This window comes from Hylobates moloch, unplaced genomic scaffold, assembly GCF_009828535.3.
Source record: "Hylobates moloch isolate HMO894 unplaced genomic scaffold, HMol_V3 SCAFFOLD_14, whole genome shotgun sequence".
Classification (NCBI taxonomy): domain Eukaryota; kingdom Metazoa; phylum Chordata; class Mammalia; order Primates; family Hylobatidae; genus Hylobates; species Hylobates moloch.
Genome location: NW_026652289.1, coordinates 81,922,296 through 81,948,421, shown reverse-complemented (window position 1 = coordinate 81,948,421; position 26,126 = coordinate 81,922,296). Strand labels below are relative to the sequence as shown.

At 48.6% G+C, this 26,126-nt stretch overlaps 1 protein-coding gene across 9 annotated transcripts in view; it reads right to left on the bottom strand.

Annotated features, from left to right (window-relative positions):
- The window catches only part of APBA2 (amyloid beta precursor protein binding family A member 2), a 237,897-nt gene that overhangs the window by 23,693 nt on the left and 188,078 nt on the right, over positions 1-26,126 (bottom strand). For 7 of the 9 annotated variants that reach the window (XM_032175896.1, XM_058428014.1, XM_058428013.1 and 4 more), the window contains 4 exons: positions 19,339-19,419; positions 18,240-18,276; positions 1,123-1,268; positions 15-50 (listed from right to left, as the gene is read on the bottom strand). In XM_032175896.1, coding sequence (XP_032031787.1) covers positions 15-50; positions 1,123-1,268; positions 18,240-18,276; positions 19,339-19,419 — 300 coding nt within the window. The remainder of the gene's footprint in view (positions 1-14; positions 51-1,122; positions 1,269-18,239; positions 18,277-19,338; positions 19,420-26,126) is intronic. The other 2 variants (XM_032175897.1, XM_058428019.1) reach the window with 1 other exon arrangement.

Genomic DNA, 26,126 nt, shown 5'->3' with positions numbered 1-26,126 from the left:
AAGGCCCTACACACCGCTTTTTTCTTGATCTTAGCAGCCTTTTGCATCCTCTGACAGCATGGAAGAGAAAAGAAAAACAAGTTGCCATGGAGAGAAGGAAGGTGCGTGAGGTTATGTCACTCTGGCGGTTGACGCCCCCACACTCAGGCCTGGTGCCTAGCAAAGCCCAGTAGGGACGGATGGACAGCCACTGCCCACTTCAAGCACACACAATGACCAAGAGAAGCCCACACAGGTGTCCCTGGAGTGCTAGAAATGACTTCCAACCACCCCATCTACAGAGGACGGGAAAGATGCCATCAGCTGGCAGGAAGGCGAGCTGAGCTCCAGGCAGCGGGGCAAGGCAAGGGTCTGGGGTGGGAGGGCCGGGCCTCTGCTGAGGGGCACTGGCTGGCAGAGCTCAGCACTGCCCTGGGTTACCTGGCTTTCTCCTGCCCACCCTGGATGGCCTCATGGTGCTCCTCTGCTTCTGTTAGAGGAGGTTGTGTACGGTGAGGGCTGGGGAGGAGGTTGCCACCATTTCTCACCCCTGGGCTGGCGGGCCTCTGCAGATCCTGTTTTGCTCAGACGGCTGAGACCTCAGATGGCTGCGCCCCCTCCCTCCCGACCCCATTTAGTTTTGCTGATGTGGCCTCATCTTCCCCTTGCCCGGCCTCACCCAATGTTCAAAACCAGACAATCCAACGAGCACTTAGAGCTACAAGCAGGTCAAAGTTTTTCTTGAGGTCCTGAATTTAAATAAAACGTCATTTATTTTTCACCCTTTCTTGAAGCACTCTGAATGGCACTAAAAATACACATACTGTTGAACTGGGATTTGGGACTGTTTTATGACTAGAATGCTTTGGAATGATGATCTTTAAAGGTTGTATTTCTGGGATTCCGTGGGCCTCTCGTTAAGGAGCTTGTTGCCTCTGCCCAGCCAGCTTTTGCCCAGCCAGCTTTCTCCCAGCCAAGGCGCAAGCCTGCCTCAGACTCGTCGGCACCTAGGCCGCTCCTGCTCCCTGTGCCGAGGGCTGTGCAGTCAGAGCTGGAAGAGGGCCTACGCCCTGCCACATTCCCTCCTGCTAGTGCCCCCCAAAGTGTGTGGGCATCCCCGAGGGGCCCTCGAAGCACCTCTACCTTGACCCGACTGACGGCCTCCTGCGCTTGCATCATTCTGATGTTTTTGGAAGGGTTCCGTTCCGACAGCAGCTGGGTGGACCCCAGGTAATTGGCAGCAAAGATGATCCCATCGATGAGGTCTTCTGGTTCGCAGGGCCCTGGAACTGAAGGAGGGCACAGAGTCAGAGTCTTCCTAGAGTAGAAGTCCCCTGAACAAAGGACTTGCATGCCTGGCCACAGCACAAGGAACACAGCAGCCAGGATGCAGGGCAAACTAGAAGGGCCCAACCATCGCGATATACAGCCAGCCACGGCGGCCGATCTACTTCCCTCACTATCCCGTGCTGCAAGTAACTGAACAAAATCAACACTTGGGCCAGAAAACTCTGCACAAACAGTGTCAGGACAATGCCAGCATTCCAGTTGACTGTCACTCAAGATGACAATCACAGGCTGCAAATCCAGAAGGCTTCACATCCCAAACACGACGGCACTTTCCATGCCTTCCCCACAGCCCCGGAAATCATGCTGGTGACCTGAAACTGTGCCCTGGGCTTCTCCTTGGCCTGTCCCTGTGCATCTGTCCTGAGAGGCTCCTGCCTGTCTGTAGCCTCTCAGGACACCCGTGTAGCTCCTCACACCCATCACACCGCAGGCCCAGGCTTGGCAACATCATGCTTGTTCCATCTGCTGCCCCTAGACCATTGTGGCTAGCCACAATGGAAGGTTCTATCTCTGCAGTGTCCAATACATCCGCTACCCACATGTGGCTTTGAGCACTGGTACTGAGGCTCCTGCAGCTGAAGGACTGGACCCATTCCTTGTATGTAATTTTAATTAATTGAAATATAAAGAGCTACATGTTAGAGTCATATCCAACCAACCCCCAAGTCCTGTCCACGTTGCCCACAAACCAATCTTGAGTGGCTCCTATGCCAGACAATAAGGCTCCAGCTAGGGGTGGGCAAACCTTTCCTGTAAAGGGGGAGATGGTACATGTTTTAGGCTTTGTGGTCTCTGTTGCAACTATTCACCGTTGTACCTGAGGCTCAAAGGCAGCCGTAGACAATATGTAAAAGAGGAGGTGTGGCTGTGTGGCAAGAAAACTTTATATGCAAAATCAGGGGGCCAGGAGCATTTGCCATTGAGGCTGCAGTCAGCCGACCTCTGACCTATCTTAGACCGTGGCTTGGCTGTCCTCTCAGACCCATGTTGGCCACGTCACCTGCCTTATCCCTCCCGACTGCCCACCTCCTGGCCAGAGCCCTTTTCGTCGGGGATTTTGGCCCTGGCTTCCTGGCTCCCCTCCTGCTCCAGCTGGCCCCTCCCTGAGTCCCTCCAGTGTCATGTTCACGGGCCCAGCCAACCTGCACTTCCCCAGCCCTCGCGCCAGCAACCTCCTGACCTCTTCCCTCCCTCAGCCAGCTGATCCCTGGTCTCACCTCTAACCCCTTCCGTTGCTAAAATCATCAACTGGCCCAGCTTGGGCACCGCCATCCACCACTTCAATAACATCTGCCCAGTATCCTCAGCTCCCTGACCCCAGTCCTGTATATGTGCTCACAGGAGTTCAGCAAATCTCCAACCTGTTTTCTCTGGACCTGAGGCTGGAAAAAGCTGCCCAAAAGGGCAAATGAGTGCCATGATAAATGTATTATAAATTCCTGACCCCAAATGCCCCCCAAACACCCTCACAACTCTCATCTATCTCTCTGGGAAGCTCAGACTCTTCCTCCATGCAAGAGTTATTCCAGACCCCTCCACTGCCTCGAACTCCTGGCTGCCCCTCCCTCACCTGCTCAGACAGACCAGGTGGGGAGCTTCGCCTCAGTGCCCAGCCCACTTGGCCATCCTTCCTGCTTTCCTGGGCAGTAGTGGGTATGCGTGCCCCTGGGGTCAGAGGATCACCTGTGCTCCCAGCCATCTCTCCCCACAGGGCCCCCCTATCCCTCCCCTGTGTACCTGAGTCCTCTATCAATGGGGTCCTCCCACGGCTTTTAAATATCCTCCATTCACCCCTTGCCCTGGAGCCGATAAACCTTCTCCCAGCTGGGCAGGGCTGCAGGCACCAATGTGGGGGACTGCAGGATTCAGGGGTGGTAGCAGGGGAGGAACCCCTGCCCACCTGTCCCTCAGAGGGTACACTGGGGCCTGTCACCAGGGGAATCAGAGGCAGCCCCACAGAGGGAACAGGACCCATCTATCCCAATGCAGCACCCCCACCATAGCCTGGCGCTTCTTCAGAGTGAAGTATGCACATCTGCCTAGCTGGGGGGCTTGGACAGCGTGTATGACAGCCCCGGCTGCCATGGGCTCACCAGACATGCCCTAGGCTCCCTTTTATGGCATCTGGCCGTGGGGCTGGGAAGGCTCCCAGCGCCTGAGGTAGGCCTGTTTCTACTACCTCACACCACCTTGCCGTCCCCAGTGAGCATGGCTCAACAGGCACCCCCCAGTGAAGCCCCAGTCACCCAGTGGGGCCCAATGCAGTGGCTCTCACTGACCACTAGATGGCGTCACTTTGTTCTGCAGGAAAGCTCTGGTTCTTCCAGGCGGCCCAGGTACCACAGCCTCACAGCCCCAGCAGGTGACCAGGGCCTTGGGCAAGTGTCCTTATGTCCTCTCTGTGTCGGGAGCTGCCTGGCACCCTGTCGGCCCCAGGCCCTGGGGAGGCTGGGAGGCCAGCCTTCCCTTTGGAATCTGACTCCTACCTTCCCAGGTGCTGTCCCCTGGCTGCTCCCTCGCCAGCCCCCAGGGTGGCCCTGGTCAGCGCACCAGACCCTTCTGAGGTTCACATTTCCGTGTCAACCCAGGTCCTTGAGTAGATTTAGGAAAGACTGGCCTCGTCTCCCCCTGAAGTGAGCGTCACCAGCTCTGGGGCCCATCTGGGCACAGACTGCTGCGTGTGAAGGGTGCCCCATCCCAGACAGGGGGTCACCGCTGGCACCCACGGATGCCTGCTTCCAGGATGAGGCCAGTGAAGCACTCAAGGGCCTTGCTGCAACTCCAGCCACCACACACCTCTGCCTGGGGGCCTTCCATGCCTGCCTCGCTCCTTTGTTCAGTGGGAAACAATCGAATCCAAGGTGGCCCCAGCATCCTGCCTCCCACTCACACGCACCACGGGAGGAGAACCCAGACCCAGAGAAGAGTCCAATGGGGGCGGCATGGTGTGGGGAGTATATCAGATTCATGGGCACAGCTCTCAACTTCCGCAGGAAATGCAGAACCCAAATCCAACAGCTTCGTTAGAAAATGAAAGCAGCTAGCCCTACATGTTTGGGTAGAAATTGCTGTTATTTTGCTCAAGTCTTGCACTGACCCTAAGCTGAGACCACCAGAGGGAGACAAAATGACAAGAGAATCAAGATACAGGTTTAAAGATCTTGTCCCCTCAGAGAGTGATTTCTCCTTTTCACACGTATATCTTACTCACATAGGTTTATGCACAGTGTATCTGCACGGTCTAGAGAAGAATAAGACGCTCCGGGTTCTCCCCTGCCAGAAGCAGCCTCTGTTTGAAACACCACTTAGGAAAACCCTAGGCCCTCTGGACAGGGAAGGGGAGGGGAGTCCCACAGCTTCAAGCCTGAGGGTCTCCACTCCTGCCACCTTTGGAGAAAATTATCCTGGACATGGGTGGTGGACAGAGGCTTCTAAGGCACCAGTGTGTCCCCAGGGGGTCTCATTAGCTCCAAGACCTGTCCCTGTATCTCCTGGGGGTCTGGGAGGAGGTGGCTGGGTGGAGCTGGAGCACAGGTGTACGTGGGAGTGTGGGCGTGCATCCATAAGGCCCGCTGCTCTCCGCAAAGGCAGGGAGTCTTGGAGTGCAGCCCTCATGCCCAACACACCAGACCTCTGTGCAACAATGGTACAGTTCCACCCAGTCCTCAACCATGCCATGAAGCAATCTCAGGGTCCCAATTTTACAAATAAGGACCATCTAAGTGGGTCACATGGCTTTGCCCAAGTTCACTGTCATGAGTTCAGGTGCTCAGCATTTCTGAACCCACTGTATAAAGACCAGTGTTAAGACAGAAACATGCAGCTCACAGGCTACACAGTGAGGCTGACATCAGTCCCACAGCCACAGAACAAATGCATCAGGATGGGCCGTGGTGAATGCTCAGGAGGGAGGCTATAGCCCCGGGAAGGAAGGGATGGGGAGGCTGCTCTGGTGAGGAATTTGGGGGTGGCTGCTGTTTAAGCTGAGGTCTGGAGGAGGAGAAAGAATCAACAAGCCATAAAGGCAAAAGGAGGAGAAAGCTTTCCAGGCTGAGGCGGGAGCAGGTGCAAAGGCCCTAGGGTGCAGAGACAATGACACCTTACAAGAGCTATGGGATGTCTGGACTGCCGAGGCCCAGGGCATGGGCCAGCAGCTGAGACAAACCAAGGGTGGGGAGGAAGCGCGGGCCAGATGTGAGGACCCTGGGGCCACGGGTGACAGGCCATAAGGACTGTCACTCCAGGGTATCCATCAGGGAAGTGGCCCAACCACTCCTTTAGAAATGAACTCTGGCAGAGGGGCAGGCAGCAGAGAGGAAGAAGGGAGAGCAGCTGAGAGAGAGGCTACTGTAGCCGTCCCAGCACATGAGTGGCGATGATGGTGTGGACCAGGATGATGATGGAGACAGAGAAACAGCAACAGATGGGGATTTAGGGGTCCGTCAACAGGATGGGAAGTTGGACTGGAGTCTGAGAGAGGATGAGGAGGCTAGAAAATGGTTGCACAGCTCAATGGACAGACCTGCCCCTCACTGAGAAAGGGTGCCTGGAAGAGGACTGAGCTTGGGTTGGGGATTCCAGGCAAGTTTACTGGCAGGAGCCTGGACGCTTAGTAGGCGGCTGGACTCGGGAGTCCCTGTTAGAAAAACAGATTTGGAAATGAACCATCTGCAGGTGCCAAGTGAAGCTGCAGGCACGGATGAGTCTGCAAGGGAAGGTCATGGGCAAGGGGGCAGGACGAAGCCCCAGGACTCTGTTTTGCTAAGTACCAGGAAAAGAAGGGGCTTAGAAAGGGAGGCCTGCCCATCTGCACCCATGCTAGCAGGAGGCCAACTACAAGGAGACCTCGTGTATTGGGCACAGTGTCAAGGAAGTCAGTCGTGACCTCAAAGAGCTGTTTCAGAGGAGTTGGGCAGGAGCCAGAGAGGGGGCTGAGAGGTGCAGGGGAGGTTCAGACAACGAGGCGGCCACTCCCAGATTCCTGCTGTGAAAGAAAAGGGGCAGGTAGACCAGGGGGTGGGGTTGGATAGATGCAGGGTGGGGCAGACGTGATCAAAAGCCAGTGAAGGGGTGAGTGAAAGGGACAGGAAACAAATGACATCAGATCCTGTGAGGTTCCAAAGCGCAGACAGGAACTGGCCTCAACTGGGAGGAGGGGCTGCAGCTCTAATGGGGCAGGACAGGACTGGGGGGAGGCGAGCCACCAGATCAGCAGGAAAGCCTGCCCCCCTGGAGTGCCCCCTGGGTCTGGAGTGAGGAGAGGAGGCAGGAGTGCGTGAGTATCAGAGTCGTGTAACTGGTGTCTCAAGTGAGACCTTCTGCTGCAGAGCTAAGGCGTGGCCTCCAGGCCCAACTCTCCATTACTGCCAGGGCCTGTGCCTTGAGAAGCTCCCACTGAAGGTGACCCTATAAGGCTGATACGAAAGAGAAGAGAAGACGCCATCTGAAAACCACACTTATGGGACATTCACCAAGGAGTGGCCACAACTGGGCCTGCAGCACAGGCTTTGTCACTGATAAAAGGGATTTGGGGGTTCCACAGTGTTGAACTTTAGACACCCAATGAGCAAGATTAAGTCACTGGATGCTGGGAGGAAGAGAAGCCACAACAGAGAGTCAGGGAATGAAGGTCAAAGTCAAGCTCAAGACAACACACAGAGTTGCCCAAGACAGATCCTAACCCTTGCAGCAGGGAGAATGACTTCCCAGAAAAAGCATAATAAATAAATTTTTTTTTAGATGACAAAAACGGGAAAAAGCATATGCATAGGCGGTTCACTGCAGCAGCACTATTTGTAATAGCAAAAACCTGGAAACCACCCAAATGCTCCTGAATAGGAGACATCTATCCACACAGTGGAGTTCTGCAGAACATCCTCTCCATGCTCCTGTGAACAGCACAGAGCTGTGGCATCACTGCCAGGGTTTAGTGTGAAGTGAAGAAAGCAAGATGGAGATACGGGCGTCTAATCCACTACCATTTACCTAAGAAAGGGGAAGATATGCTTACAATAAAAATATGTAAAATGCTCAAAATGGTCACCTATAGTGGAAGGGAAGAAATTGGGAGGTGGGGGGATAAATAGGGGAAGAAACTGATCTCTTTGCATACACTCTGTGTTGTTTATTTGAATTTCATACCATATAAGTATTTTACATAATTACAAAACAAAATTAAATGGAAAAAGCAAATTCCAAATAACTAAGAGAAAAATGAAACAACTGAATCTAAAGTGTATCCAGTTGTGATCTATTCCAAAATATTTTAAAACACAGTTGTTTGACTGTACATCCCTTGTGGGATGCATTCTAAAGACAACAGTAAATGCAAATAAATTGTAATCTGTATCTACAATCATGTGTCCTTGGCAGTGTTTGGTATCGTTATTCTGAGACTGTTGTAAGGTTAACAGAATAAAACCAATGCAAAATTATGCCGGTGTCCTTGAGAACAGGAATTTGGTGCACAGGAAAAAGAAACTACAAATGTTAGAACCTATAAACCTGACAAAGCATCATTAGAAATCATGATGTTATTTTAAATTAAAAATATGTTGTGTGTTAGTTATTGTTGGCTGCATAACAAATTACTCAGGAATTTAGTGGCTCAAAACAACAACCATGGATTATCCGAGAGTTTCTGTGGATCGGGAATCTGGGTGTGGCTCAGCTGGGTGACTCTGGCTCAGGACCTCTCATCTGTCACAGGCAGCGAGGTACTAAGTGGTACTGCAGCCATCTGAATGCCTGAAGGGGGGGCATCCAGTTCCAAGTTCTCTCACCAGGCCGCTGGCCAGAGACTTCAGTCCTGTGCCACGTGGGCCTCTGGATGGGGCAACTGCCAACCACACCAGGCTAGCTTGGTTCCTTCAGAGGGAACAAGTAAGAGAGAACAAGAAAGGGCAAGCTGAGACAGAAGCCATATCTCTTTGTAACCTGATCTTGGAAGCCATATCCCATCGCTTCTGCCATATTCTATTCAATAGAAGTGGGTCTATAAGTCCATCCCCCACACAAGGGGAGGGGAGGACTCACGGCCATGAATACCAAGAGGCAAGGGTCCCTGGGGGTCATTTAGGAGGCTGCCTTCCACATAGACATATACACTCTCACCAAATCTACAGCAATGAGCAACCACACTACCCAGATTACGGTCTCTAAATGTTATTTCACAGGGCTCCTTGGAGGAAGAACCAACTGGTTCCAGACCTGGGGCAAGAAATATTTAAGATGATCCTGGAATACACCAGAAAGGAAGGAAACAATCAAAGACTACTGGGTTCACATTGACGGGACTCAGAAAACAACCTAAAGAAGCTCCTGTTGGCCATAGAAAACTTGAGCACCAATAATCATGGTAACACACACAAAACACACCAACTGTGCTAACAACAACATACACAACCTCACCGGTTATCTTCTAAAGGCTGTCAGGGAATTTTGTTTTTGTCATTAATTTTTTTTTTTTTTTTTTTTTTTTTTGAGATGGAGTCTTACTCTGTCGCCCAGGCTGGAGTGCAGTGGCGTGATCTCGGCTCACTGCAAGCTCCGCCTCGGGTTCACGCCATTCTCCCGCCTCAGCCTCCTGAGTAGCCGGGACTACAGGCGCCTGCCACCACACCTGGCTAATTTTTTGTATTTTTAGTAGAGACAGGGTTTCACCGTGTTAGCCAGGATGGTCTCGATCTCCTGACCTTGTGATCCACCCGTCTTGGTCTCCCAAAGTGCTGGGATTAGAGGCGTGAGCCACTGTGCCTAGCCAACTCATTAATTTTTAAATTTTTCAATAAAGAGAAGAAATCAAGCATTTAATCTGCTTTTCTTATATGAACCATATTCAGGGTAACCAAATACTTAAGGGAAAGTGTCTCTACATAGAAGAATTCCAGCTAACTAATGAAGAGGAAATGTTGAAATTAGAACACCACCATTTGGCAACTTCTAATCAATTACTAGATCTAGACAATGATCATTAATTGTTGCTAATATCACCAAAAAAGAGATGACCAGATATCATGTGCCTCAAGAGAACAACACAATAATATGTATGAAAGTTTTTGCCCAATCAAACTGAATCTGATCAAGCCTCTATGTCTAAAAACAACCACTATTTTACAGGACACAGAGAATAGAGGAACACATTAAACAACACCATGAAAATGCAATCAGCAAAATCCACACTGCAGGAAAATCTACAGGATAAATGACAGATTCTTCCACAATAACACCAACAAAAATTTGTAACACAGAAAAAAGAGATGGACGGACAACCTAAAAGAGACATAAGAGAATTATGAAAGGCATTGACCAATCTCAATAGACGGGTTTTGTTTGGATCCCCATTCAAACAGCACCCTGTAAACTGGGAAAATGCAAACACAAACAAATATTTAAAGGCATAAACAAATATTAATTTTACTTTAGTTGTGATAACAGAATTGAAATTATCTTTAAAAACAGAATTCCTATATTTTAGAGATATAATATGAAATATTTAAAGAGGCTATGATGTAAGATCTGACATTTGCTTTAGAATAACTGGGAAAGGGTCAGGGTGTAGATTAAATACCACTAGCCATGAATGGGTAAATACTGAAGCTATTTTTTCATATGCTTGAAGTTTTTATGATAAAATTAAAAGTATAGATCTTTCAAAAAGGTGTTATTTTTAGGAAGCCATATTCTACTATTATGTAAAATTGTTCCTTCTGTTCTACCCAATCTGATTAAGCAAGAAGAAGTAATAGAAAACAAGAAAGGAAGCAGCAAAAATCATTCTTGTTTGCAGATGGTATGATTGCATGCCAGGAAAAACTCAAGAAAACAACTAAAAATCTATTTTTAAAAAATAAGAGAATTCACTAAGGCAATGGTTTCAAATTTAATATATAAAAATCAATAGCTTTCTTTGTACCTACAAACAGCCACTTGTTGAAAAATAATGAAAGTCAGCATTTACAAAAACAGTAAAAGGGATAAAACAACAAGAAACAGACAAACAAGATATGTGTTGAATTTTTATGAAAAAACTTTATTGATGAAGATAAATGAGCTTGAATAAATGGAAAGATAAATCCTTTGTTGTCTAGAAAGACTATGTTGTAAAGCTGACATTTTTTCTCCTAAATGGACAGACTTTAAGCATGCCTAATAAAAATACCAGTAAGAGTTTGTAGTGGGCCAGGCGCGGTGGCTCATGCCTGTAATCCCAGCACTTTGGGAGGCTGAGGTGGGTGGATCACCTGAGGTCAGGAGTTCAAGACCAGCCTGACCAACATGGCAAAACCCCATCTCTACTAAAAATACAAAAATTAGCCGACCATGGTGGCGCACCCCTGTAATCCCAGCTACTTGGGAGGATGAGACAGGAGAATCGCTTGAACCCAGAAGGCGAAGGTTGCAGTGAGCCAAGATTGCACCATTACACTCCAGCCTGGGTGACAGAGTGAGACTCTGTCTCAAAACAAAACAAAACAAACAAAAGAGTTTGTAGTGAATAACCAGACAAGCTGGTTTTAAAGTTTCTATGGAAAAATAAAAGTGCAAAAATATCCAGGAAAAAAATCTGAAATGGAATGATGGCGGCAAGGTCTGAAAGTAGCCCTACCAGGTAATAAAATACACCATAAATCCCCAGTAAATAAAGCAGCCTGGATCTGGAACCTGAATGGACCATCCCTGTAACAGATCCAGAAACAGATCGAGACCCACATGACGATTTGGGTATGGTAAAGGCAGCATTTCAAACCTGCAAAGGAAAGATTCCTTGGATAGCTCTGGCATAACTGGCTAGCTATTGGGACAAAATGCGTAAAATGTAACTTTTCCTGTATCCATACACCAAGATAAATTCCAGATAAATCAATTATTTAAATAATTTAAAACAATACCAAAGTCCTGGAAGACAGCTTTTTATTTAATTAATTAATTAATTAATTTTTTTTTTTTGAGATGGTGTCTCACTCTGTTGCCCAGGCTGGAGCACAGTGGCATGATCTCGGCTCACTGCAACCTCTAACTCCCAGATTCAAGCAATTCTCCTGCCCCAGCCTCCCTAGTAGCTGGGATTACAGGCACGTGCTGCTGCACTCAGTTTATTTTTTGTACTGTTAGTAGAGACGGCGTTTCGCCATGTTGCCCAAGCTGGTCTTGAACTCCTGACCTCAGGTGACCTGCCCACCTTGGCCTCCCAAAGTGCTGGGATTACAGGCATGAGCCACTGCGCCTGGCCAACAACCTTATTTTTAAAAATAATCTCAGGTGTGTGGTGGTCACACTAACCTTAAAAACTCAGTAAGCTCAAAGGAAAAAGACTGATATATTTGACTAAATGACATGTTTAGCAAAGTAAAAAGCATACCAAAAAAAGAAGAAAAGAATGGTAAGCTGGGGTAAACTTTTACAGTACAAACCAAAGGGTTCATTTCCTTTATATGTAAAGAATAATACAAATCAGTAAGAAACACCCAAATTCCCAATTGCCAGGGGCTGAGGGGTGGGGGAAATGGGGCGATATTGGTCAAATGGTACGAACCTTTAGTTATGAGATGAGTAAGTTCTGGGGATCCAGTGTGTAGCACAATGTCTGTAGTTAATAATCCTGTATTGTATACTAGTAATCTGCTAAGACAATCGATCTGAAGTGTTCTCACCACACACAAAAAAAGGTACCTGTGTGAAGTGATGGCTATGTTAATGCGCTTGGCTGTGGTAGTCATTTCACCATGTAAACTTCTATCAATACATTACATTGTATGACTTAAATATACAAAACTTTTATTTGTCAATTATACGCCAGTAAAGCTGGGGGTGAAAATCTAACAGAGGAATGAGCACAGGAAACAAATTGGCAGTGCAATGAAAAGAAAAACCACTTATGAACATATGAAATAGTGTTTGGCTTCACTTATTATGAAAGACACGTGAAATCAACAAGACATCTTTTTGCACCCATCGGCCTGGAGCTTACATCAAACAGCTGGTCATGCAGCGTTGGTGACAGTGTGGGAACCTCATACGTGACCAACTCTCATACACAACCAACAGCAGCATACACTGTTCCCCCTTGGGAAGGCATTCTGCCCGTGTCTATCAGAGTTGGTGTGCTCCTGGCCTGTACCCCTGCCATAGCCAGGAACCGCCTCTATAACAGAACCCACAACCAAACACAAAGACATAGCCACAAGGCTGTTCACTGCTGCACTGACTGGAAATCTCCTAACAATCAGTCCAAGGGGGCTGGTTAATACCCCATCCCACATCCACTAAACCGATCCTATGCTGCCACTTAAATAATCAGGTGGACCTATTGCTGTTTCCAAGATCTAGCAAGAAAGGAAAAAGCCAAGTACAGATCCATGTGGCCAGTGCAATGTCTAGTTAAGGAAAAGGGCCTATGGATGGGCTGATATAGGTCTAAGAAATTCCTGGAGAAATTCAAAAGAAATATAAGTGACTTCCACTATACAGAGGGAGTAGGGATCTGGGATGTACAGGCAGAACAAGAGGTACTGTGGGGATTTCTCATTTTTAACTCTTGCAGCTCTTGGTCTGATACAAGCACTATTCTGAGAAATCTTTAACAACTACTAGTGAATAAAAGTTCATATTTTAAAACATGACTAATCCCTATTCCTGCTGACTGCATGTAGTACAGGAGAAACATGATCTTGTTTGTAAAAAAAAGGAAAGTCATCTGGGTCTTCATAACCCCTCTTTGGAATGAACCACATCCCTTCTGGTCCCACAAGGTGACCTTCTTCCCCTCCATCCCCCATCCAAATACACCAAAGAGGAGGAGGTGGGAGATGTCTTCACTTTAAGAGTCTTATCTGAACAGGTTCACCCCAATTGCCTATTTTAAGAGCAAACTAACTCTCAGATCCCATGTGCCCACTCTATGAAACCAACAAAGCAGCTTTACCACTGTGAGGACCCCTGAGAGAAGGAAGGGGTGATAGGTGAGCTCAGCTCCAGGTCTGGGGAATGTAATCTCCATGCCTTCCACATGACCCGCACGGAGCTGGGCAAGTTGATGAGCTATAGACAGGCTGTAAAGGACCCCAGGACCCTAAGACCTGGCAGCATTTTGGCATAAGCCTCAAGCTGCCGGTGGGGTGGTGGGTCTCAAAACATCCTGTATGAGCTTTGGTTGTTAGATTAGGAGAACAAAGTACAAAAAGCAGAGTAAGATTTACCAGTCTTTGTTATTTTGTACTGAAGCTGCCACTGTCAGGCCCCATTGCTTGGGACTAGCATCAGCCTTTTCGTTTTAATGAGCACGTGTTTTATCTTTGTAGAAAAGCTGGTCATTCACATATACTCATCCAGAGGCAGTGACCCTCTAAGCAGCTTGGGCTCAAGCTGCTGCCAGTCACCACATCCTGTAGGAGGGGACATCTTGAGGGTGGCTGCTTTCGGATTCCTCCCCGCAGGAGAGGCAGTGCATCCTCTGGGCAATCCGCACTTTCACAAGGAGGTTTTCTCTGCAGTGTTAACCTTCCCAGTCTGAGAGGGTCACTAGACCCCGAGAGCTTTCCACAGACAGTGATCGTGGCAGGTCCTTCCTCACGATGCCTCTGCAGAGAGAAGGCTGTGATCCTGAGCCTGACGAGGCCAGGAGCTCTGGCATCTGGAACGTTCCCCTCCACTGAACTCTCTGGCACCTGCATGGTAGGTCTTCTCTAAGTGAAGGCTCTTCCTCACCCACTGCGTGAGGGTCACCAGGCAGTGCAGTGTGAAGGTGATGAGCTCAGATTCCAGACTGGTTCGAATCCTGGCTCTGCCACTTGCTACCTGGTGACCTTCGGCCCAGGATTCACTCTCCCTGAGCCGTGGATATAGTGATTGTTAACTTGATATACTTAAAACACTTAGATCTGGGCCTGGCTCAAAGAAAGCACCTGACAGGTCTTACCTATTCCTGGCATATGAAGGCATGGTGGGTAGGGAGGAATTACCTTGGCTAAGAGTTTATGTGTCAAGCACCAAGACATGGGTCCAAGTCCAGGCTCTGTCCCCCACACAGCCATGGGACTGCACACAAGTGACTTTGGCCTCACTGTGCATCAGTTTTCTAACCTATCAGATGGGGGAAAGTACTTACTCCTCATGTGGTGGTTGACCAGGCGACATGAAATAGAGAGATGCTGCATGGCACAGGGAGTGGGACACCAAGCCCCAACAAGGCTTCAGAAGGTATCATTTGCATTGTTACTATTATTTTATTTTTCATTATTATCAACAATTATCTGATATGAAATAAGGCACAAGCTGAGACCAAATACTCATGCATACTCCAGGAACATTTCCCTCCGGGGCAATTTCTCAGACACAAATGGGATGGAGGAGCTGCTCCTCCCTTACACAGGGGCTTCCCAGGAACTCACATACTCAGCCTCAGCACTGGACACGCCAGGAGGCTAGAAGGGCCCACAGTGGGATGGGAAGTGGCGGCAGGCACCCAGGACTGATTCCAGACCTGACCTGCCTTCATGAAAAGCCCAGGATTTGATTGTCTGGCCAACACTAACATCTGAGAGGCTGGTCATGTGACATAGCTCTGGCCACAGAGAAATAAGCAGTGTGTTGAAGAGGCTTCTGGGTCTTTTAAGTAAGGTTCAACTAGATATACAGAGGCACGCAGTGTCCTAAGGCTCAGCTAGACACAGGGCCGTCTACTCCAAGGGAACAAGGCAGATGCCAGTTTGCCTCCTGGACGCTCTGATGGGAGTCCGCACTGCACCCACACAGCTAGTCTCATGGGCCCCTGGATGGGTCAGCTGCAAGGGTACAAAACTCCCACCAAGAAGGGCATGTGGAACCCATCTGGTCTAAGAGCCTCATGCTTCCAGCAGCCAGTATCTCTCACAGTCACCCCATGGGTGGGGCATAGCTTCCAGGGTCACCTTCAAGAGACATGCCAGTCACGAAAGTCACCACTGTGAGAAGCTCAAAGCCCTGGATGCCCTGCCCCGCAAGCATTAGAATTTTTCCATCTAGATACAGTTTATCAAAAAGAGCATCTCACCATAAGCAAGGTTGCCTGGAGACACAGCTGACACGCTGCCTTTCAGGTTACCCAGGGAGCACCCTATGAAAGGTAACAGATGGTCCGATTCTCATGCAGAGAAGTCATCACCTCTTAATCCACAGAAAACCTTTGCTTTCCTAATGTAAAGGGGAGGATGTCCAGCTGGTGTGGACTTCAGCCCTTCTCCTTTTTTCTTCCTGCCTAGAACAAGAAGCAACGGCTGGGGCTGCCTACACACTGTGTGATGATGAGGTGACAAGCCTGAAGAGGAGGCCAAGAGACACAGCAGTGCCGATCCTGACATCACAGAGCCATCGAACCGGTGGCCTCTTGCCTCTGGACTTTTTATTTTTTTTGAGATGGAGTCTTGCTCTGTCGCCCAGGCTGGAGTGCAGTGGCATGATCTTAACTCACTGCAAGCTCCGCCTCCCGGGTTCAAGTGATTCTCCTGCCTCAGCCTCCCAAGTAGCTGGGACTGCAGGCACACGTCACCATGCCTGGCTAATTTTTGTATTTTTAGTAGAGACAGGGTTTCACCATATTGGTCAGGCTTGTCTTGAACTCCTGACCTTGTGATCCGCCCACCTTGGCCTCCCAAAGTGCTGGGATTACAGGCATGAGCCACCATGCTGGGCCACCTCTAGACTTTTTTTTTTTTTTTTGATACAGAGTTTCACTCTGTCGCCAGGCTGGAGTATAGTGGTGTGATCTTGGCTCATTGCAATCTCTGCCTCCTGGGTTCAAGCGATTCCCCTGCCTCAGCCTCCCAAATAGCATGACTACAGGCACGCAGCATCACGCCTGGCTAATTTTTTGTATTTTAGTACAGATGGGGTTTCACCATGTTGGCCAGGATGGTCTTGATCTCCTGACCTCATGATCCACCCGCCTCGGCCTCCCAAAGTGCTGGGATTACAGGCGTGAGCGACCATATCCAGCCCTGGCCTTCTTTATGTAAGACACACACCTCCTATTTGTGTAATGTTAGGTGGGGATTTTGATACTTGTGCCCAAATGCATTCAAACTGATAACGGTGTTTAATTTGGAGCAGCTTTTCCCAAATCCATTATATTCTAGGGTTTGACATCACCATGATGATGATCTCTTCCTGTTGCTGAGTAAGATTTTTGGTCCATGAAGGCCTCACTGCATATAAATGCTGTAATAGTAAAGGATGTTGTTTTGCTTCAGTTTTCTATGTTTTCATAACAATCAAAGGGCTTCTCTCCTACAGAAGAAACTATAAATTCAGGTTTTCCACATTGGTTCCAGCTGGTCACAGCAGTTGTAGCCCATCTGAATTGGTTTAAGGCATCCGGCCTTGTTTGGATTTGCTTTGGAACAGTCTGAGTGGTGCAGGGAACCGAGTCTTCTGGGATGCCAGGAGCTAGAGTCAGAGGTACCCCAGGCACTGACACTGCTTCCCGATCCCTCGCGATCCCACTCCCTGCAGATAAGACATTGGTTCAAGGGTCGGGGCATTTAATGTCTAAATCACCTCCTAGTGTGAGAGTTCTGTCCAGATGACACCATGATACACTGAAAAGTGAGCTTCTTGGATCCAGGAGACCCTGCCTCACTGGAGCAGTGTGACTGGCAACCCCACCCTGGCTTCTGCCTGCCAAGGAAAATGGCACAGTGACGTACTGCATTCGCCCTGCTCATGAAGTGCCAGCTCCTATAAGTCAGGAACCTAATCAAACCCTACGAGCGGGAATGTGGGGAGTGTGGTCTCTTCCAGGAATCATCATAACCTGCTTTGGCCTGAAGAAAACCAGTTTGAGCCAGTTTGAACCAGATAAAATGTACCTAAAACCACATGTAAACTGCTGGGCAAAACCCATTTTAGCCTATTTGAATTGGTCAAAATGGAACCAAGTCTATCTCAATTGCATGATATTAATTCTGATGGTCTAAAACAGATTTTCACCCAATCTGAGCAGCATTAAGCCAGTTATAACAGTCCAAATTGATTTGAGCCAGTTAATCCAGTTTCAACCAATTGGAACTGGTTTAGCCTGGTTCAAACTAGTCCTCTAAAGGCGAATTTGGGGGCTTCAGTTCCCCAGGCTTTATTTGTTTGCTAAAAAAAGAAAAGCAGCATGGGAAGGGCTGAAAGTCATTTATTTCTGAAGACTAATTTATCTTGCTCCCATAAATATTTATAATAATTAATTACCAGCTTATTGAAAGAACTAATGAAATTCACATTGTTTATTGTAACACATTAGCAGGGGCAGGAAACATCCTCCTGGCAAAGAGAGAAATCACACCGAAGAAGCTCTTTACTCTGAGGTTGGAGCACTAAAAGCAAACCCAGTAGATCTCTTACAGGGGCCCCGCAAGGTGTCCAGATGCTCAGCTCCGTCAAAGCCAGGCAGGTGTGCTCCCCATCCCCAAGAGTGACACAGAACATATCGACCAGTTTCATTCTTTATTGAATGTTGAAATGCACTATTAACCTCCTCAAAAAGGGTGGAACAGTAAAGAAAAACAAAGGATCTGAAAAAAAAAAAAAGGCTGAACTTGAATGCCATTATATCCACCCTGATCAGAAGTGTTAGCTATAACCAGCTGCTTATAAAGACACATCTCAATCTATTCAGTCATCAGTGTTGTCTGTGATGCAATTAGCCAGGGTGTAATTAAAGGAGATGGTCTACTGTTCCTTGCATCAAAGCAGGCAGACCAGCTGGACCTCCCCTCCCCACTAAGTGGGCCTACACAGTGTTCAGACAGACAATGGCCAAGCACCTTGCTGGTAGGTAGGCACGCTTCGTAAACAAGTTTTGCAGGTGAACGCCCCAACTAAAAGCACCATTTGTTTTGACGTAAAATGCAACTGCCCCTTGAAAGATAAAATTCAAAGTCACTTACCAGCCACAAAACTTGGAAATGATGCCACCTTCTTTGTCTGTTGGGAAATATGGAAAAATAAAACACACATCAATTTTAAGTAGGTAGCCCACCAGGTGAAGGCTAAGCAGGGCTGTGATATGAGCCATAATGAGAAAACCATAATGTGAATACCCCCACGAGTGATGGCGTTCCCAAGATGTCAGCTCCGTACAGCAAACCAGTCTGGTGCAGGCAACATGATGTTGGAGAGTGACCCAAACGCCCATCATCTAAAACTTAGGAACCCTCAGACTGGCATATCTTGACTAGAAGGGAGCCTAGAGACCATCCCACACAATGGTGCTCCAGCTGAGGGGCATGAGAGCCATCCAGACACATCTTTAAAAGCAAGATAAAGGAGACTGGATACCACTCCATTGGTGGCCATCGTTATTTTATCAAAGTTAAACAATCTCATCTAAACTATGTTACCAGAAAGGGGAAATATCTTCCATCATGGCACTGTTAGTTTATAGGAAATTGTTTGTTAAACCTGTTGTTGATTTAGAACAGTGGTTCTCAACTGGGATGATTTTTGTTCCCAAAGGGACATCATTAGGCAATGTCTGAAGACATTTTTGGTTACCACAAATCAGGGGTGGGGATGGGGTAGGTACAAGGATCTAGTGGGTTGAGGCCACAGATGCTGCTCAACTCCTACAATACACAGGACAGTCCCCAAAACAAAGAATTACCTAGGCCTCAATGTCAATGGTGTCACTGTTGAGAAACCCTAGTTTAGAACATGGTTATCAGACAATGAATAGAATGGCTTTTTATAAAATTAAGAAGTACCAATGGTCCCCCACCCCCACACATACACCATCTGCAACACATAAGCATTCCATGGCATGGTCCTAACAGCAAGGAGGCCCTCTTCTCCCTCCTCCCAGGCCAGCATGCCCTCACCTCCTCACCATATGGTGACACCAACTTGGCCTGACCTGGACTCCCTCTCCCCCAGGCACCGGGTGGGACGAGAACATCATGGACAAAGTGAGCAGACCACAACTCAGTGGGCCACTCCATCATTAGATGAGTGTTCCGGCCCAGAACTCTCATCCTTGAGAAAAATTACCTCTGGAATGTTGTTATTGTCAACAGGTCCATTGAGATCAGAGCGCTGCTGCTTCCTTGGCTGCTCCAGACCATTGCAAACCTGGAAACGGGGAAGTTAAAGATCGTGATTTTATATGTTAGAGAAATGCAAGATGCAAAACCTGGATACGCAATGTGATACAATTTTGTAAAATGCATGTGTATGTCTGTATGTGTATAGGTGTGTGTGCAGACATCTATTTAATTATACTTAAACTGCTATGCACTTAATATTCTATTTTCATACTTCTAAAAAAGTTATTTTAAATCATTTTAAAATTTGTTATCTTTTGATTGCAGTAAAATGCACATAACATAAAGTTCACCATTTGACCATTTTTAAGTGTACAGTTTAGTGGCACTAAGTACATTCACACTGTCGTACAACCATGGTCACCATCCACCTTCAGAATGTCTTCCTCTTCCCAAAACTACAACTCTGTACCCATTAAACAAACTCCTCAATACCCCCCAACCCCAACCCCAACCTGAGCCCCTGCCAACCATCATTCTACTTTCTGTTTCTGTGAATTGGGCAGCTCTATGCCCCCCATGTAAGTGGAGTAATTAAACAGTCAGTATGTGCCCTTTTGGAACTGGCTTACTGTACTCAGCAAAATGTCCTCAAGGGTCGTCCACATTGAAGCACATGGCAGAATTTCCTTCCTTTAAGGGCTGAATCACATTCTACTGTGTGTACATGCCACCTCTTGTTTATCCAGTCATCTATTGATGGACACTTGGGTTGCTTCCAATTCTTAGCTATTGTGAATGGTGCTGCTATGAACGTGGGTGCGCAAATATCTCGAGTCTTAGCTTCCACTTCCTTTACGTACATACCTGGTGGTGAAATCACTGGATCATAGGATAACTCTATTTTTCAGTTTTTAAGGACCTTCCATACTATTTTCCACAGCAGTAGTACCATTTACGTTCCCACCAAGAGTGCCCAAAAAGTTAAAAGCCATATTTTTAAAAAACCTAAATTCTTGGATGAGAATAAATGCAAATTAGCCAATCTATTACTACAAAATATAAAATGCCCCAAGTACATGTCATAAGTCTTCTTTTAAAGAAGACACCAAACTACAACTGCTTCTACTTCAATTAATAAAATTTAAGGTTAGGTATATTTTCTCTATTTAGTTCCTTATATCATCCAGAAGATAGACGCCAGATCCATAGCCCTTAAAGCCCTGTCCACACCCCAAAGGAGGTTCCGGAGCCTGCATGGTAAGTCCAGTTCCAGAACTTTCTGGAAATAAATGATTGAGAAATAACAATATGATGATGGCAAGGAAGACACTGATGATAAAAGTTACATTTACCAGCTGGGTGCAGTAGCTCATGCCTCTAATCCCAGTACTTTGGGAGGCCAAGGCAGGCAGATCACTTGAGGTCAGGAGTTCGAGACCAGCCTGGCCAACATGGTGAAACTCTGTCTCTACTAAAAATACAAAAATTAGCTGGGCATGGTGGTGGGTGCCTGTAATCTCAGCTACTCAGGAGGCTGAGGCAGGAGAATCACTTGAGCCTGAGAGGCGGAGGTTGCAGTGAGCTGAGATGGCGCCATTGCACTCCAGCCTAGGCAACACAGTGAGATTCAGTCTCAAAAAAAAAAAAAAAAAGTTACATTTACCTAATTTATCTAGCACCTTAGGGTGTATAAAAGCCTTTTGCGTACACAATGAATATTCTCCCCCCTGCTTGACAGGTGAGAAAACTGAGACCCCAAGTGTTGGGCCGGCTTCTCTCGGAGTCAGGTGACGCCACGAGGCGTGGCTGCCAGCTCTATCCCCTGTCCTAGTCTATCAGTGTGCTCTTTGATGGAACTCTGCCTCTCTGGGGGTTTGAGAAAAATTAAAGGACCTGGGCCCACCCTCCCAGCACCGATGGGGACAGACATGCCGTACCCCAGGCAGTTGGAATGATTGCTGGCTAAACCTCCCCTCCAGGATCACAGACACCACTGGATTTCAGAGGCAATGGGAGTAGGGGATGCAGGGGAGCAGGCACCGGGGCTGGGCTTTAAGGATGGCAAGGGAGAAGGGAGATCACTGCTGCTACATCTCAAGAAAGCTACACGGGGCTGCCCTTCCTAGAGCTGAGGGGGTGCGGGGGTGCAGCTGGGACCCAGCAGTTCTGAGGTCTGGTTGGTCCCTGCCTCCCCCAGTCCTGCTGCCCCTACCCCTGAACCCCATGAGCTCACAGGCCTAGCCAGACCGCAGCCTGCTGTCCTGGCATGACCAAAGGCCCGGCTCTGGTTTGTCTGGGACTGCTGGCACGCTGCCCTGCTTTTCAAAGCCTAGCATCCCAGGAGCAAAACCCATCCTTCCCCCTACAAGACGGCTGCGATCCACCTGGGACTCCACTGCAGTAGACCCTGCACTGACCAAGCTGAGCAGACAGTGCCCCTTTCTGCAGGGCTGAGACTGGCGCAGGTACTGCTCCTCCAAGGTTTCTTCCCCTCACCCATCCCTGGCACTGCTCTTCCTGCTATGGCCAAGGAACATCAGGCAAAAGCTTCCAAAGGATGCAACAAGAGAATCTCACCTCAGATGCTGCTCACGTTCTCCTAAAGTAAACCTTATTTGGGACATCCCCCAGAGAGCTCTGTTGAGGACACTTTGCTATTTCAAGGTGCACATAGCACACATCGGTATTTTACCCACTTGTCTGAAAGTTCCCCAACACAGTGCCCTTCTGCATGGACTTGGTTTCCTGGAGGCCTTCCCTACCTTACTAGTTGCTGGACAGGTGCTGGTCATCTCCAAAAAAACCCCAAAGAAATCAACCAGCCCACCAGCAAATGAAATCAGGTTAACAACATCCCTCCTGCAAGCTGGGTGGGATTTAATTTGTCAGGCAGAGGGAGCACCACAGATGTAGGGCGACAGACTCTCATCAGGCAGCCAGGTAAGTCAGGGTTTGGGGGACACAACAGGGGCTGCATCCACCACGGGTTAGGGCTGGGCCAGCCACTGTACCTTTGTGCAACTTCAAGCCAGAGCCCAAGGCTTGGCTGGGGATACAGACTGATGGCCGCACCCCCACACCCTACCCATGGGACTCCCCAGTACGGGGGCCATAGTATGGGGTGTCCACAGGCAACACAAGGTTGTCTCTAGGGGTGACCTTTCCTCCACATCAGCGTTTCCTCTAACTCCCTCCCAAGCGGGTGTCCACTCATCACCATGACAACCACATCTCACAATAAACAGCCAGGGTTACTTTCCAAAGAGGCAGGAGGGTGAGCTTGTGATGCTTCTCCTTGGGAGAGCCCATCTGGTGCTGTAATTTCCATCTCAGGGGTGGGGTTGGGGGGCTGACAGCATCTGAAATTCACACAGTGGGAGGCCCACATGGATTTGGGGCTCCAGGCATCCTAGATAAAGATGCTATTTAAATCCTGTTATGCCCTCCCCAGAGTATAGCAGCCAGCCACCCCTCAAACAAGATGCCAGCCAGGGTCACCTCAACTCCCCACAGCCAACAGGGGACATGGGGTCCCATCTCTCGCTGAGTAACTGTAGTGGGGCCTGAAACCCACATCAGCCATCTACTCGGAGCAGGCGGTGGGCACAGCATGAGAATCAGCATGTGTCCCCGGAGCTCTGAGGACAGAAAATTAACGTGTGGTGTGGCACAGACTCTTCACAGCACACGGGACTCAGGGGCAACTGTTCAGGGCAGAGATAAATGCTTGTAATAAAAATACACTAATGCCAATAAATCTTTCCAATAAACACCTTGGCTCCAGTTGGGGAAACTAAAGCTTGGATTTTTAAAAGTGTCAATTCTGATTTTGCCTGCTTGATGAAACTGAAAATACAGCAATATAACCACATTGCTCTGGATGAAACAACACCCGACTAGTGCACACCCACTCCGCTCAGGCCATCTTCAACAAAGGCAGAATGCTTCCAAGCACTCTCTGGAATGACAGGCATGTCAGGAGTGAGGTTAGGGATAGAGGGCATCAGTGGAAAGCCAGGCTAGCCACAGCCATCCCCAGTGGCCTGTGAAAATTCTCCCCAAACATGACCCTGTGACAGAGAAGTCCTGGGTGGATGAATGACTCCATTAGATGACAGTCTTCTCTGGGAATCACTTCGTGCCTCCTGTTTTCAAAAGAGGCGATCATCCCTACTCATCTGATATTTCAACAGGGACTTCTTCCTCCATCCAGCTCAGGAGGGGCGGCCGAGACCCGCTACAGCACCAGAGCTCCAAGCAGGACCAGTGAGGGCATGACCCCCTGGTCAGATGGAAGGTCTCACTCAGCAGCACGGAGGAAGGTCTCACTCAGCAGCACGGACGTCTTCTTTCAGATGCCCTTGGATCCATCCCCTGACATCTGCGTGGCTCAGAAAACATTACAGTATTGTTCTTTTCCTTCCACTCCTCTTTACAATTCAGGTCACTCCTGTGATGTTTATCTTGAGGAGAATGGAAGCTTGGATAGAGTATCTGTTCTTATAACAGTTACTCCCCTGGGGGAGATCATATCTTTTCAAAGCAGATCTGTGGCTTAAAAGTATCACGACAAGACACACTGGGAAAACCAGCCAGTCAGTCTGTACTTAAAAATCTCTAGGCAGGCCTGTGAATGGGAGGAGGAAGGGGAGTCCCTCCTGCATCCCGGTATCCAGACATTTCATGGAACATATTTATACTAAAAAAATTATTCACTATCTACCTGAAGTACAACTTATTTTTTCAATTGCTTATTGTGGTAAAATACACACACAATAAAGTATACTATCTTAACCATTTTTGAGTGTACAGTTCAGTGTTATTAAATTCATAATGTTGTACAACCCTCACCACTATAAGTTTTTTCATCTTGAAAAACCAAAATTCTATACCCATCTAAATTTGAATGTAACTGGGCACCCTATACTGTTATTTGCTGAGTCCATCAGCTCTAGGGGGCAGACAGGCTTATAGCACACTCTGGCCTGGCTTTATTCTCCGTGCTTGGACTGCTGAAATCTCTCCTCCATCACCGACCACTGGGGCCACCTGCACACATCCTCCACTTCATTGTTCACTGTCTCTTCACAGAGCCCTGTAAAGGGCAGGCAGTGGATGGCTGTGTCCAGTGCAGCATTTCAGAACAGAATCATATTTATCTAAACTTGTCACTGCATTTTAAGGCTTTGTCAAGTACCATCCAAAGGTGGGCCCACATGGCCAGGCCTGAACAGGTGCCTGTTGTATGTCCCGTACGGCACAGGGCAACTCTTGCTAAGGACAAGATGACGCATGCAACAAAGACCCTGACCTAGGACAGCTCACCTTCCAATGTGGAGACAGAACCCAGTGATCCTGCCAGCCTCAGACCCTCCACAGGATGAGCCAGGGTATAAACAGACACACACATGAACAAAAGCAGGCCCTGGGAGATCAGGCCAGAGGAGCTGAAGCGGTGAGGCCAGAGACCAAACCATCAAGGTGACAGGGCTGCTTAATTTGTTTCCTTTGAAAGTAATCAGAACCCTCATGCACTGCTGGTGAAAATGTAAAATGTTCTGTCACTGTGGAAAATATCTGCGGTCAGTGCAGGGTCTACTGCAGTGGAGTCCCAGGTGGATCACAGCCGTCTTGTAGGGGGAAGGATGGGTTTTGCTCCTGGGATGCTAGGCTTTGAAAAGCAGGGCAGCGTGCCAGCAGTCCCAGACACACACACACACACACACACACACACACACACACTATGAGCACCTCGGCTTGCCAGCACCTCCTTGGGCCCTCCGTGCAAGTCCCTATGGACACTGTCCATCTACCCTTCCCATGCCTCTGCCTTCCCAATCCACCAGAGCTGCTCAGGCTCAGGGGACCCTGCCAACAGGTGCCCACTGCCAACGGGTGCTTTCTTCCCCAGCAAGATATCTCCTAACTGCCCTGCTACATCTGCCTTCCTAATGTCCCTCCCCTCAGCTCCCCAATTCTCTCCTGGCTCCCCTCCATGCCCCCAGTGGAACCCTCTGTCTCTCTCTCATCACCATCCCCCAACCCATGTCCTTCGCCTTCCCCTTGTCTTGTTTCAGGGCTCAAAGCCACATCACAATTCCAGCCCCTTCCATGCTGAGGACACCCACACACCTCTATGTTGATCCCCACCTTGTCGGCTGCCTTCCCAAAGCCCCTCTCAAAGTCCCAGAGCCTCTCCGCCTGTCCCTAACTCTGGAGCCTGTCCCAGAAGCCTGACTGGAACTCGTCTCGAGCCTGGCCACATGTGGATGGGGGCAGGGAGAGTCTCATGTATCCGTCTCCCTCTAGAATGAGTTTCAAATGCAGGATAATGCCACTTTCACCTTTGCAGTCCCAGTGCCTACCACATGGCAGGTGCCAATTTGCATGGGCCATGCAGGAGGGATGCAGGAGGGATGCAGGGAGGGCCAGCCCCCCACATCAGGAGCAGCCCAGCGGGGGAGCTGGCTTTGAAGAGTGTGAATTTGAAGTGGAAACTGGAAAAAAGGTGCCCAAGGCTAAGAGAGGCTTGGCTATCATTTGGAGTCGGTGAGAGACCGGTGGTCCCAGGCCCAGCTTGTCTACCTGGAAGAAGAGGTGTGTGGGCTTCTCAGCTAACTTCCTATTAGATATTGGGTGTGAGAAAATCAGGGCAGCCCTTAGGGCTGTGCAGCTGTTGTCCCATCTCCCAAATCAGTGACTCTGGAGTAGAAAGAGGCGTGTGAGACTTCCCTAGCAGGGCACAAGCCACACTCAGGAGGGCCCTGCAGAGGGGACAGCGTGAGGGCACCT